Source organism: Pestalotiopsis fici, assembly GCF_000516985.1.
Source record: "Pestalotiopsis fici W106-1 unplaced genomic scaffold PFICI_Scf_5, whole genome shotgun sequence".
Classification (NCBI taxonomy): domain Eukaryota; kingdom Fungi; phylum Ascomycota; class Sordariomycetes; order Amphisphaeriales; family Sporocadaceae; genus Pestalotiopsis; species Pestalotiopsis fici.
Genome location: NW_006917095.1, coordinates 103,354 through 117,939, shown reverse-complemented (window position 1 = coordinate 117,939; position 14,586 = coordinate 103,354). Strand labels below are relative to the sequence as shown.

At 47.7% G+C, this 14,586-nt stretch overlaps 5 protein-coding genes across 5 annotated transcripts; 2 read left to right on the top strand and 3 right to left on the bottom strand.

The window, feature by feature from the left end:
- Nucleotides 1–1,360: 1,360 nt before the first annotated feature.
- PFICI_07356 (uncharacterized protein) lies at nt 1,361–3,089 on the top strand (the record flags this gene model as incomplete). The annotated part of the gene is made up of 2 exons (XM_007835937.1): nt 1,361–2,910; nt 2,972–3,089. The coding sequence occupies 2 exons, from the start codon at nt 1,361–1,363 to the stop codon at nt 3,087–3,089; spliced, it is 1,668 nt and encodes a 555-aa protein (XP_007834128.1).
- A 1,484-nt stretch (nt 3,090–4,573) lies between these two features.
- On the bottom strand, nt 4,574–7,185 carry PFICI_07355 (uncharacterized protein; the record flags this gene model as incomplete). Its single annotated transcript, XM_007835936.1, has 6 exons — nt 4,574–5,441; nt 5,500–5,655; nt 5,733–5,954; nt 6,011–6,143; nt 6,199–6,398; nt 6,464–7,185. The coding sequence occupies 6 exons, from the start codon at nt 7,183–7,185 to the stop codon at nt 4,574–4,576; spliced, it is 2,301 nt and encodes a 766-aa protein (XP_007834127.1).
- Nucleotides 7,186–9,373: 2,188 nt separating this feature from the next.
- PFICI_07354 (uncharacterized protein) lies at nt 9,374–10,478 on the bottom strand (the record flags this gene model as incomplete). Its single annotated transcript, XM_007835935.1, has 2 exons — nt 9,374–9,917; nt 9,958–10,478. The coding sequence occupies 2 exons, from the start codon at nt 10,476–10,478 to the stop codon at nt 9,374–9,376; spliced, it is 1,065 nt and encodes a 354-aa protein (XP_007834126.1).
- A 1,534-nt stretch (nt 10,479–12,012) lies between these two features.
- PFICI_07353 (uncharacterized protein) lies at nt 12,013–12,566 on the bottom strand (the record flags this gene model as incomplete). The annotated part of the gene is made up of 2 exons (XM_007835934.1): nt 12,013–12,264; nt 12,354–12,566. The coding sequence occupies 2 exons, from the start codon at nt 12,564–12,566 to the stop codon at nt 12,013–12,015; spliced, it is 465 nt and encodes a 154-aa protein (XP_007834125.1).
- A 1,182-nt stretch (nt 12,567–13,748) lies between these two features.
- PFICI_07352 (uncharacterized protein) lies at nt 13,749–14,534 on the top strand (the record flags this gene model as incomplete). The annotated part of the gene is made up of 1 exon (XM_007835933.1): nt 13,749–14,534. One exon carries the CDS (start codon nt 13,749–13,751, stop codon nt 14,532–14,534), a length of 786 nt encoding a protein of 261 aa, XP_007834124.1.
- Nucleotides 14,535–14,586: the final 52 nt, after the last annotated feature.

Here is a 14,586-nt window from a genome sequence, read left to right as displayed (position 1 = left end):
ATAGTTAACTCAATAGGTGTACCATAAAAAAGTCGGTAATTCGAAATGAACGGCAAACAGTGATGATTACGACGAATTAATGGGAACCTCGAGGAATTACGAATTAAGCAGTAATATTTAAAGCAGATAATTAATATTAAAAAAAAATTAAGGAAGGATAGCTATTTATATAATTATTCTCCTTTTTGCCCGCTCATCATTTAACCGTATATTACGTTTATACTTTTTAATTAGCAGCTTTTAATTTAATATAAATGCGTATAATGCTATTATAATACGGGAGGTTACGATTAATGTCATAATCCCGTTAAATTAATTAGCCGCCTTTAAATTTAAACATGTTCGCTACATCGCTTCGCTTAGAAAACCCGTTTGCCTCCATGCCTTGAAATACTCTAGGAGTGCGGTTGCATATCGGGGGACTGATGAAGGATTGCTCTGTGTTGCTTGAGCCGCGATGGCCAAAGCGAGCAGCCAGGCAAGAGGGTTTGCGTTTCTGGCCTTTCTCCATGTCCTACGAAGAATCCAAGTGCTTGATCTGCCGGTCAAGGTGAAATCTTTCCACCTTGTAAACAGGGTGGTACGCCAGAATGTCGCAGCCAGTCCTGGCCACGCCGCCGATAATGATTATTCTTGGTGCTTCCATCTCGGACCGAGGTCACAAGCAACGGATCCAAAGTGGAAAATGATCTTCCAGATCTATCCTTCCAGATATCTCCAGCTGGTTAAAAACAAAAAGGGCAGAAGAGAGAAACAATTTGAAATCTTGGGCTCTAAAGACCACCCGGTTGCGAGACTCAGCACGGCCATGAGGATTCATGAAAGAATCGTTGCTAGTCGGTCCAAGCCACTTCCAAGCAATTCATGTGTAGTGACTGCAGATCACAATTAAAATTATGGGCTTTTAGACTTGTATAAAGTCCATACGGAGATTAAAAAACCGGGATCCTCTATTTATTTCGCCGGTATAACGGCCAACCCCTGGAACTGCATGGTCGTTCATGTGCAAGACCTCCTCGGGATTACAAGTCCGTATTGGCACCACTTTCTGAGCTACTATAGCTCGAAAAATTGATGGGCCCTTGTTGACAAGGTAGTTCTACATCATAATCACAAACAAACAGCTTTGCCCGGCACTATGTACTTCATAAGACCACATAATCGTGTAAAGGTCTCCTTATAAAGGTCACCTTTCGGCCTTTGTTAGACGGAGTCGCTCAATTTGCCTCAAGTGTTCAAACCAATTGTATTGGAAGATTTGGGCGTAGTTGTGTATTGTAAGTATTTTCGTTCCATTACACAGCAAAGTAACCAACTGTCTCACATCGTGCTCTTTAGCTTAAAAGCCATCACTTTCAATATGTCGACCAACGCCTCGGATCTCTTATGTACGGCATCGACCTTTGCATCGATTCTACCCGCCAACGCAACGGTTGAGAAAATCGACTGGGTTTCTTCAGGAAGCTCGTATGGGGAAGGGACTTTGAATGCAGGCTACCCTACCAATGCAACAAACTTGCCTGCCTTATGCGCTGTCACAATCAATGTAACCTCTCCGCAGAGCTCGGCCTATCGGTTCGGCATTTTACTTCCGCAAAACTGGAACTCGAGGCTGCTCACTGTGGGAAATGGCGGATACGCAGGCGGCATCAACTGGGTTGATATCGCCGCAGGGTCCCGGTACGGTTTCGCTGCCCTCTCCACCGACACTGGTCACAACTCCTCGGCATCAGATATGACATGGGCATTATATCAACCGGAGAAAAGACTCGATTGGGGTTGGCGGTCTGTTCATGGATCGGTGGAGTTAGGAAAGAAGTTGGTAGCTGCGTACTACTCCAAACCAGCCTCTTATTCGTACTACAGCGGATGCTCGACCGGCGGCCGCCAGGGTATGAGGGAAATGCAGAATTTCCCTCAGAGCTTTGACGGTGTCATGGCTGGCGCCCCGTCTTGGTGGCTGAATGGCATCGTCAGCTGGCTTGCCAAGGTTAGCCAATATAACTGGCCGGCCGACACCCCGGCACACATTGATTGGAAACAGCTGCCCGGACTCGCAACAGCAGTGATGAAACAATGCGATGGGGTAGACGGTGTTACTGATGGCATCATCAGCGACCCTCGCAAATGCACGGTCGATTATTCTGCTCTCACGTGTGGCAATTCCAATGCCAACTCGTCGACTTGCCTGACTAGCCCGCAGATTGACCTTCTCAAGAAGGTGTATGAGGACTATGTAACCGAGAGCGGAGTCTATGTTTATCCTGGACTGATCACTGGCACCGAGAGCGGCATGGCATCTGTGTTGAACGATTCGACAGGAAATCCGTATGGCTTGGGATACGTACGAAACTTTCTCGACATGGCGAATTTCACGATAGATCAGTACACAGACAGCATAGCACTTCAAGCACTTGAACTGGATCCCGGTCAACCGATGGCAGATATCTACGATATATCTCAATTTAAAGATCGTGGCGGCAAGTTCGTTTTGTACCAAGGGTTGGCAGATCCCCTTGTACCAGCCAAAGGATCCAGTCTCTACTACGATCGCCTGGTCCAAACGATGGGCACAAATGTCAGCGGAGAATTCTTCCGCTATTTCGAGATTCCTGGCATGGATCATTGCTCCGGCACGGGGGTGGATGCGCCATGGCATGTTGGTCAAGTTGCGGCCAGCGATAGTTACTCGGTCTCTGGATTCGAGGATGCTCAGCACGACCTTTTGCTGGCTCTTGTTGACTGGGTCGAAAAGGACAAGCCCATCCAGAGCATAGTGGCCACAACATGGAAGTCGCCATTGAACACCTCCTCTGGCGTTCTAAGGCAGCGTCCCATTTGTCCGTACCCACATGTAGCTTCGTGGACAGGGGTTGGAGAGATCAACCAGCCAACAGGTTGGACTTGTCGGTCAGTATTACATCTCCTCATTCTCCTACAATATGATATGAAGCTGATCATTGCCATTCAGCCCCAACGCCGCCGCCACCACACCTGCGTTGACGAGCGGTGTGGGAATAGAGATGGGTGTGATGCATCATTGGATCAGCTTCATGGCCCTGATTTTGGTTTTTTTCACTACCTTCTAATCCCATACTGTATTCATGGTTGTATCAAGATTCAAACGATAATTATCGGGCTGTATCTATTCATCTAGCACCAAAATTGATTCGGGGAACATTGTCGGATTAGCACATTAATATCTCTCTCCATCGCGAACCGGATACCCATGGCAGAGTCGTTGTGTAAAGCATTTGATTTGGAGTCGCTGCTCAACTAAGGGCCAGTTGATGATTTTTTCCCCTTTTCTTTTTTTTGCTGTTCTCAACATAGGCACTCCTGGTAGATTAGAATTCTTCTGGCAAGTTCAATTCATCGTTAGTGGCATACTGATAGTGAGCGAACCTAGTCGGATCTCGTCAGAATAAGCTCCTTGGCATGCCCGCTAACAGGGAGATAGCTCCCGGACATGGCCACCACTCGTCTCGGGATTCTCTTTTCCGCGGAATCCTATACAGGTCAATCGTTCTTTCGGCGGATGCTTATTCGCCTACACCATGTGTGCTACTATGCAGCGGCAGGCATCCTTCCCACCACTGTCCCTACGGAACCCCATGGGGGAATTTGGTCGCTTTGTCCACCACTGTTTGGCTGGATTGCCTCGCATTGTCAGCTCCTGGTGGGCACCCCCACAAGCGTATCAGCTTCTACAGTAGGGAAAGACAATAAACTACATGCAATCTTTCATTACGTATATCACTTATCTATCCACATGATAGATTCGTTCTCCAGGAATCCTACACCTAAAATATTCTAGTATTTTTTGATAGATCACAGGTCTCTCTCATAAAGCACACTTCCAGCGAGAAGCAAAGCGAAAACCATGTAGGGATGGCACTTATGACAACAACAAGTCTGTCAGTCCGGTGGTGAACGAATCTCTCTCAATGAAACACGATGGTGCCAATCAGCCGCCGGTACTTATCGGGCTATCGGAGGAGTAGAGAAGGATTATCTGGAAGGTTGATTGGCGTTTGCTGCCAATTGTCTGATTGCTTTTGTAGACCGAACGAACAGCAAGTCCATGCAATTTTTGCACTGTCCGAACTTTATTCACCATATTTCGCTCAGCTGGCAATGCGAAAGTCGCTGGCCTTACAACTAGTCTGAGTATGAGCGGAAGTCAATATACTGCTGCAGTTACACTGTTCTCTGTGCCATACCTTGTTCGAGGTTCCCAGCAACATTGTTCTTAGGCTTATCCGTCTATCACGATGGATTGTCATCCTACTTTTCAGCTGGGGAATGGTCATAACGTGAGCCTGCAAAGCAGCTTAAAATGTGACTTTCTAGCTTCGCTAATAGGAGTTGGGAATAACAGGCTCATGGGACTCATAAATAGTTATTCTGGCCTTTTGGCGGTCCGACCTTTTGAGTTCGATTGCTTTAATTTGAGTGAACGTTGGGTTTCGTGGTGTTCTAACGTGGCTGACATGCTATATACTGTCTGAAAGCCCCTAAATTGGAGGACGGTCACAATTATTCGTCTCTTGACCCAGTAAACCTGGAGTGATTAATCGGCGCTGCGGGTGTGCTGGAAATCCGATGGCAACGAGGCCTCCTTACCTGATGCCCCTGTATACAATCCTAGACTCCTATGATCCATATCTTGCCTGAGGGAGGCGAACGCGTCCTGCAAAGTTTGCTCATCTAGTCCACCTATGGAAGGGTTCATATCGGCTATGTTGTATTCTGTGGAGTCGAGTAATTGCCAGGCGTCATAGAAATTACTTTCCACGCCGGGAGGCTCGATATTGATATTACCCCTAGGAAGATGATGCTGGTTGGATTGGAAACTGCTGGGAGCTGGCGGCAATGTGAATACAGATGACTCAATCGCATCTGTTACTCTATCCGCGTATCCGTGGTGGCGTTTCGCACGGTCACCTTCCTGGCCCTGGCCACGTTCTTGTTGACCATCAGCGGATATGCTGAAGCTGGGACGCTTCATACTCAAACCCCCAACTGGCCGTGCTCTTGCCAATTGTTGCCACTTGGCCTTAATGAGTATAATGACCTCTAATGCCCTTGTAGCATTACCATAAATTTGACCGATGTCTCCCAAAGCATGACAACAAAATCGTAGATTGCGAAGTGAAGATTGTGACTCGAGTCCACTCCTAGTGCATATGTCATAGACAAAGACAAGACACCCTGTGAAAATGATGTGCACAATCTGTATATTTGTGCGCCGAAGTGGATAAAGCTTTTGATAACACTTCAATATCTCACTCAGGTGATTTGCTGCTGCGATGCAATCAGTCATGACCCCACTGATTACGACCCGATCATCAAGGGAGCTTGCGGCTTGACAGTATCGAAAGATCTGGCTTGATAAATACGGGCGGTAGAGTGATATCAAGGTGGCGTAAAATTGCATACTTGTTCAAATTAGCGCAAGAATTAATTGAGAATAAGGAAACAGTACTGGAGTCATACTGAAGTTGGAGAATTGCAGGGATATATGTAGCCTCGGCATCGTTGACATCTATCCTCAAGCGTGCTGGGATGTTTTCCAGCCAGTTCATGAGTTCATGCTTTGTCTTGATGAGGAATTTTAAAAGAGTATCGATGGCAACTGTGCAACCGGAGTACCTGGGGCACAACGGTTAGCAAGGCCGCATTGATGGCTTGACACGGACTTTCACACAGTCGGCGAATATAAAACGTACAGAGTCGTATTGATCCGCCGCATGAATTCACAGAGAATGATATTGGCGTCTGTGCAAGACTCAAGGGGGAAAAATATCTCCTGCTTCGGCATGTCGTTCCCAATGGCGGGAAATGCACTCCAGCTTCTGCCGATAGACTCATCGAGATGCGTCGGCGGTCGTGATACCGTTATGTCCCTCATGCCAATGCCCCAAGGCCGCCCAAGGTAGAGACTCCACATACTAAAGTTCAAGATTAGTTGGACTATGACCAGAAGAGGTCTAGAGATTATACATACTTATCGTGGATAAAGACCCCCCAGAAGGCTATACTCCTCATCTCAACGTCATGCTGTGAGAGGAGGCCGCTCTCCCGATGCTTCGTGACATCCATGTGAAGCCCCAAGTCCGCACTGAGCCTTACTGCCATGCCTCATACGTTTAACCAAGGTTAGCGCAAGTCTAAAATCAGAAGAGGGATAATTACCACTGTACAGCCAACCTCGAGCATCGCGCGTGAATGCGGCTTCGGACGCGCTCATGATCACGAGCGCCTGGACTGTGGCCACGTTGGGACTGTCCATCTCTATGTCGAGGAGTGCTTTTGCCCGAGAGGAGAAAAATTCCGGATCAATACCAACCCCTGCGAAGTCCTCGCCCGCAGCAAGATTTGCTCCGATGGCACATCTGCGGAGCATATTAGGCAACAGGTCGAAAGCCCACGTATCAAATACCACAGATCCCGTACTTACATGGCGTTATTTAGTGTCTCAGAGTAGTAGCAGCTAGCTATCTTCTCAGTCATCCACTTCCGCTTCTCCGTGAAAAAGGTTTCCTCGTCAACAACGTGGATTGCGGGGTCCTCCCAGGTGAAGTAAAGTTTGGCAAGGTAGAGTTCAAGCTCTGGTGGAACATCTTGGTCTAGCCCGTGACGCTTGAGGACTTCACTGCCTTCTGTCGCCACGTGACGGATGTGAGATCTCGACAGAGACTGGAAGCCGCTGTGGTGAACATGTAGGTTTGAGGTGGGGCCGTAGTACCGCAGCTGGCCATCCTCCGCGATCTGGAGTGAACCCATTCGAGCTGCCAGCAGGTTGGTGATATCGCCGTCCGAATCATTGGGGTGGCTCTCAGGACCGGGTGTGGATATGCCAAGTTGCAAGCCTGGTGCGCTGGCTACCTGCGGAAAGACAAAGCTGGGGTCATCACGCTCCATGCCACTAGGAAGAGTAGCCATGCTTCCAAGATTCGAATAGGACACTCCTGCGAGACTCGAGGCATTCATAGGGCTGTACATCTCGCTCGGATCCATCTCGAAAGCCTGTGTGGGGGGCTGAGACGTTGGGCTTACGATGGACGAAGAGTTTTCCAGTGGAAGTCTCCCGTCAGCGGCCCTCTGGTTCTTCTGATTGGTACTGGCAATGATGCAAGAGTCCGGATTGTCGGCCTGAGCGCTTGGGTGATTTTGCTCCATTGTTGAGGGAGCCAAGCCAAGGACTGAAGGGCCTTGCTCGGGGAAGCCCGGGGACGAAGCAGGTATCGCAATGTTGTGCTCCCGAAGGAGTCCCTCAAGTAGCGCTAGACGTGCTCGCAAATCATGAGTCACCTTTTTGCCTGATATTCTGCTCACCGTTTGATTAGTCAGAGGCGACTAGCAATTGGACGGCGGGAGAAACCTTCTCAAATCGGCCTCGGCGTTGTAGACGCATGTAGACTCGGACACGATACAGTTGGAGCATGTCTCCTTGCCATCGCACTACCAGATGGGCCTTGGTTAACAACGACCTCACGCAGTGCTTATCTCTATATTCAATGGTAATACTTTGATTTTGCGCCGTCTGCAGGATAGACACGCGGTGCTCACGTGTTTCTTGCCTCCCATGGTCGCTAGTTGTATGGTAACATACCGCGATGAGCTGTTATATTTGTGTCGATCCGTGGTATCCGCTTTGAGAGGGCAGGTGAAGTTGTAGGCGCAAGAAATGGCGCCCGCAGGCCAGCCTCTCCTATTCCCTTATGCTAATGCGCTACTTCTGGAGTCCGCGACTTTGGCAGGTGGCGATGCTCTGACAAGCCGGATTGCAATGAGGTTTTCGTTGACCCCAGGACCGTCCCTCGGTGTTGGTTGGGTCTTTATAAATTCAAGCCAAAGCGCCGTCGTCGATAAAGAAGACCATTTGTGACTCCACACGCTAAATTCTGGCTGCGACCCTGGAGCAGGCGGGGGCACCCACCTTACTTTGCTTCCCCGATTTCCAGATGCGACCGAAGCCTGAGGTAATCATTGCTCTGGTCAGGCTAATCAACAGTCGTGATCAGAAACTGAGGAATAGTTAGATAGTTGCAAATTCGATCGAGACTAGAAAACATGTATATTGTTGTAATTGTTTAGAAAATACTTCCCCAAACCAAACGCAACTTCTTGATGTCCTTCATTTGCAAGGTGTTTCTTCAGCTGCGAGACAGCTGGTAGTTCGTCGTAGTGCAGGAGCCTACCAGAACCTCTCCGCACAGGCCGACTGACTAGGTAAGGTGTATACCTACATAGGTACACACACACTACAAGTGCCATAGGCCCATGGCGCTCTCTCCCGATACCCCAGAATTGTCTTCCGACGCTCTGGCCACTCCAAGAAACAGATATGGAGAAACCAGCTGGTGTGAGCGTATCCTATACCGGTGCTAATTCATGTCTATTATGGCAGGACAAATATGATGGCTTGCACAGGTTATTTTCCTTCCTTGTATAGCGTTCACTCGGCAAAGTCCCCCCCCCCCCCCCCTCCGATTCCCCAGAAAACGAATGCGAAGAGGATATAAGGCGTTTAAGTAAAGAAGCAAAAGTCTAATACAGTCATCAGTAAAGATCCTCTCCACTCTCTCCGTATTGGACTTGCCTCAAAACACAGAGAATTAGACAGGATGTGTGGCACCAACTTTTATCCAGCCCATGGCTTGGTTCTTATCTATCTTTCTGGCTATTTCGAAATTGGTCACGATGAGGCCAACTTGGCGGGGCCGGGTCTCACCTGAGCCGATGTGTGAAGGGGGAACTGAAGACGAGATGATCGAGGAAGCATTGAAAGTTGTCGAGTTGATCTCTAGTCTACAAAAGAGAGGTGCTGAAGAGCGAACTATATACCCACGCAGTTGATCTGCGGTGGATACTGACTACGTCAGTACGACACCGGGTTATTGCAAGCCCACGGGCGCCTAATTGCGTGTCTATTGCTACTCAGCGATACATTTGCCCTGAACGCCCAGTTGCCCCCGTAGGAAAGGCTTGGACATTCTACGGGTTCCTTTTCCCCGCGACGACCATCGCGTCCGTGGTTTCAGTGTTTTGCTTGTGAGTAGCTGACAACTAGACTCGTGACACATATGCTGGCAAATATACATTTTCGGCGTAGCAGGCCTGAATACAACAAGACTCAATTCACACATCATTACACGCAGTGATCGACACGAGTCTTTTCAACGGCCCAACAGCACCTGACACCCATCTATACAGTCTCCGAGTTGCTACAAAGCAAGGTCTATCAAAGTCTCATTCGGATGGTGGAATCAGAACAGTACACTGATTCGTCCTTATCTTAGGCCTCCATGGACTAGAGATACCCAGCAATGACTGAATCATGCATGCGAGTCCGATGAACTAGCACTCATGCCGTCGCCTTTTGGGCTAGAAACTCATCACTAAATGGATAATCTATATATCCACCACTAGCCATGGGGGTGTAAAACGTGTCTCTGTTGTAGTCATTGAGGCTCAGCTCATTTCGGATCCGGAACGGCAGATCTGGAGTTGAAATAAAATATCGGCCAAACATGACAATAATGTCCTTGTCGGGATGCTGCTCGTCAACTAAGTGTCGTGCAGAATCTGGTTTGAATCCGCCAGCAACTAGCAGTGGGCCCTTCCATATATCGTACGCAAATTCTAGACTGTCTTGGGACTCGACGTCGGCATTGCCCGCTATTCTGGACTCAACGAGGTGGATGTAAGCAATACCAAGTTTGCTAATGTTGCGGAGGATATGTGAAAATTGCGGGATGGGATCGTTCATCCGCATTCCCTGAAATCTGCTCCAAGGGCTAAATCGGATACCCGTCTTCTCGGGCCCGATAGCTTCGCTGACCGCGGTAACAACCTCAATAGCAAAAACGGGAGCGATTCTCGATATTGCCTCCATACTCGTCAGAGCGCTGGTTACAGCAATCCTGCGTAAACTGGTCAATCAGGTACCCGTTAGCACCGTGGAGCTCAACCCCGTCGAATCCAGCAGCAATAGCGTTCCTAGCCGCGGTGGCATATGCTTGAACTTTTTCTTTGATCTCATCGATGGTGAGTTCGTGAGGTATCGGGAATTCCAAGCTCAGCCGGGCCGGACTTGAGCTCACTGGGGTAATTCCTTCGCGACGGGCCACTTCCGGGTTGGCAGCACGGCCAAGGGCCCATAGCTGACAGAAGATGTAGCCGCCGTTTGCATGAACCGCATCCGTGACCTTCCTCCAGGCATGAATTTGTTGCTGGTTGTATATGCCGGGGATGTTGATATTGCCACCATCTGCAGCCGATATAAAAGTGCCCTCTGTGATAAGTAGAGTGCCGGGAACACTGCTGCGTTGCTTGTAATACTGTACTGCAAGCTCAGAAGGCACATGATCGTCCGAGGCGCGATGGCGTGTAAGGGGGCATAGCCCAATGCGATGAGACAGGGTGATTTTGCCGATGGTGACGGGCTTGAAAAGTTTGCTGCTGGCCATGCTTGGTGATATCAAAGGGGCAAGATGGTCATGCGTCTTATGCTTAATAGATGAAAGCAGGGCTAAAATTTCAGGCGAGAGGCAGTTTGCAACAGAGTCAGGTGTAAAATGATTAAAAGAAGAAATTGAGAGGCATTCCAAGGTGGATGAATCAATTATATTTTACTCTTGGTATGGTCTACATAATAGGACACTCCTATATGAAAACTACAGTGTCTTAGTAATGTCGAACAATGACATAACAATAATATTGCTAACAAGTTGGTAAAATTGTGCTCAATGGCGCCACATTCTCGAATCCGTGGGCTTCATACCAGCCTCCACAGAGATAGGAAGGCCTGCCCCAGGTAGTTTCCTCTACTCCGTGCACGGAATTTGGATACCCGAGACCTGCGCTAATGTGGACAAGCTCTCCATCGAAGTCATAGTAAAGTCGGTCTTTTGGTGGATAAGATGCTTGTACTCCTTACGCTTAACAGCCCACCCGAGTCTTTGATTACATAGCCAGGATTTTCCTTAGAACTCTTGTTGAGGCGTCTTTGAAGTTCAGTCTGCCTTTTCTCCTGGGTTGTGGATGGATCTGGAGTCGAATAAATCACATTGGAGTTATCTAAAGCGATAAAATCTCTACGATTATCCGTGCAGCAATATGAATGATGTACTTTGATTATTGAACATTTACTGAAAACGTCTCCAAAGTTCAACCATTGAATTGTGTTAGGAGTATCCTATTAAATCGCCAAATTCATGGCTCTGCTTCATGAAAGGCAGTGGAAAAAGCATAAAGGAAGTTTTTTATCTTGACTAAATCTACACCAAGGGTAATAATGAATTACCTAGTATGCTTGAGCCGAGGAATGGTGAATAAGCTTATGCACTATTAGCAGCAAGCATTCACTAATGCTTCATTGTGGGGCAGCAGGCGGTATTATGGCGGGATTCAAATTCCATGGGATTTCATTGGCTATATATAATGATCCACACAACTAAGGTTAGTACCTGTGCGCAAAGCCGATGGGCGTTAGAAGAATTCGGACCGAGTTCAAACGCTTATATTTAATGATGAATAATTACAGCATCTGATTATTTCCTTAGTAAGGACGAAAGGTGCATTTGCCTGATATTTGCGAGACTTCTCTCGGGTGTGATCGGCTCGGGTTTACAAGACGAGGTTTTAGACTTTTGGGACACCAAATCCCACAGCTGCGAAAAGTCCGGATCGGCGAGGTCGTGGTTTTATTCCTGTGAATTCGAGCTATAGTCACCTTGTGCTGTCCATCAAGGAATCAGAAGTGGTGGAATCACGTGATTTCTTCAAATCCGCCTTCATTTGCATTTGCCGACTGCAAAATTTGTGCCGACGGCAAAGAAAGAATAAGAGGAAAGAAAATCATATTATCTCAATGATGAAATTCTGCGGTTCATATGGAGCTTGATGAGATGGTGCTTCACCCTCTTTCTTTTTATATAAATATATTCCTTAATAAAATATATAAACCTCCAGGAATATACTACAAATGATTTCGATCTTTTTCTAGATAGCTTCTTCGCTCACACCACCGTAATCTTCCCCTACAACCACGGTCTCGTAGCCAATCATATATGTCATGGGCAAAGTCATGAAATTCTTGCAGTCATCGGCAAGCGCTGTTGTGTACTCGGGACTGTTTGAAAAAGCCAACCAATCGTCCCATGTATTAACCCAGAGTTGCGCACATGCATCGTACTCGAGGACACCTTCCCCAAGACTACGCGCCATTTCTTTCATTTCGGGTGTTTGATAGTGCTGCAAACGACACGACGTTAGCCACATACAAGTATTGGACACGGCCAAAGGAATGGCTGCGCCAATATCAGGGGTCAAGCATGACATACTTGAGCATAGCGCACAATATTATTGCGAAAGGCTTGAGTTGCTACAACCAAGTCTGCGTGTATTGTTTCCCAGTGGCGAAAGAAGCTGTCATGATCGATAGATTCCTTCTTGTTGAAGAAGACAGATATTTTGATGGCACGCTGGACGCGACGCTCGGGACTCTGCCGTACATTCGTTTGCTCAGAGAGCTGACTGTGTTCAAGTGGCTGCATTATGACTGAATATGCTTGGACCTCAAAACGTGATCTTGCCAAGCTCGTACGGAGCAGGATGTTCGCAGAAATTTATTTGCGCTATGAAACCCTATCTACGTCATGTTAGAATATTGTTCTATAAGACATAGCAAATGATGCTAGGTCGAAGTTTGGTGGGCGGGCTATTGCGGATTTGTTATTCCTGGTACGGTGGTCCTTCGGGTTTTTGTCCCTGTCTTGTGGAATCCACCTAGCAAAAATGTCTGCATTGCATAAGTTCGATGTATCTGAATAACTTCTATCTCGCGAACCATGAACGTGTAAATCTCCTGCTTCAACATGACAACGCCCTTGCCATGCGACGCCCGCCGATAACACTACGCAGGAATCCATAAAACAAGTCCTTTCATGCCATAGCACCAAAACGGCAGCTCCATACTGCTAACCTGCAAAACCCTGCAGCCGCATTCTAATTGCCATTTCTCCTTCTCTTCTTTGTGCAAGAACAAACCCCTCCAAGTAGAATTATCGACCACTGGTAATACTGGATGCGAATGGGGACCTATACTCCTGAATCCGTTGCCCGTCTGGATTCACTATGAAAACTTTGACCGGATGCGCAAGACATGCCTGGAATTCAACGCTTTGAACAAAATGTTGGGAAATGATCATGCCCGCTCTGACCTCAGTGGATTTATTTGTTAATTGGCGAGTATGAAGGACTTCTGTTATTGTAGAAAAGCATTGTCTCTAACTTGCATCTGCTGATGCTAAGTAAATGCTGCTATAAATAACATTTTGAAAATATGCTTCCTGTTGCACTGACGTGGTCAATACCCACCGCAGGTCACCTGCTCGGGTATATAGTTCGCTCTTTAGCACCTCTCTTTTGTAGACTAGAGATCAACGTAGACATCTTTCAATGCTTCCTCAATCATCACGTCTTTATCTTCCCCTTTACAAATTGGCTTAGGTGAGACTTCCGCTATCTGATAGTAGACAGGATTAACGTCTCTCCGACTTTGGCACAGCTATGCAATTCCGGAAATGCAAAGCCGTCCCTGGGAACGTTTGGCACATTCGCCCGTGGATAATTTCTTCCCTTCAATTTGAAGAATTACTTTGTCTATACTAATTCTTGATCTTCATACACTCTCAACATTGTGCTCTCTTTTTGGATTGGGACTGGTCTCTCTCAAGATGTCGCATGCCATTTCGTCGCTTGAACCTACTGGCTCTTGTAGCCCACGAGGCGTAGATATCATACAAGCAGACAAAACATGCCTGCTCTCAGTAATTGACACCACGTGCAGCCTTACAGTTCCAGCCGAGACTTTGGTTGAACCAATCATTCATGGCTTCGAACTCATGAACTTACCTACGCTATCATTCCTCATCACATATTCAACGTCAAGGAGGCAGCTTTTATTTGATCTAGGATGCTGCAAAGCATTTTGGGATCTTCAGCAGCCAATTATTAACGTAATCGACACCCAAGTCCCCAGAATTCGAGTAGAACATGACCTGGCCGATGTTTTGATCAGGGGTGGTGTCGATATAGCGAGACTGGAGGCGGCGATCATCAGTCACCACCACTACGACCACACAGGCGATGCTGCCACTTTCCCAGACTCTATGGACCTCTTGGTTGGTCCTGAATTCATCTCTTATTTCTTACCAGGATACCCCACTAACGAGGGTTCTCCCGTGTTCGAGGATGCCATCAAGGGCCGCTGTATACGAGAGATCGTATTCTCAGCCGACTTACTCGTGGCGGGCTTCGAGGCGTCTGATTATTTTGAGGACGGCAGCTTATATGTCCTCGATACTCCAGGTCACGCCGTAGGACACATCTCAGCGCTTGTCAGGACCACGACGGACTCGTATGTCCTGCTCGGCGGAGATATATGCCACTTTGGTGGTATAAATCTGCCTAACAAATACGTGCCCCTGCCAGACGAGTTTACAGAACAGCAGCTGGGATAGAACCAACATCGGCTGGCACCATATGCGTGCAGCCTATTCACCTGCTGCCATC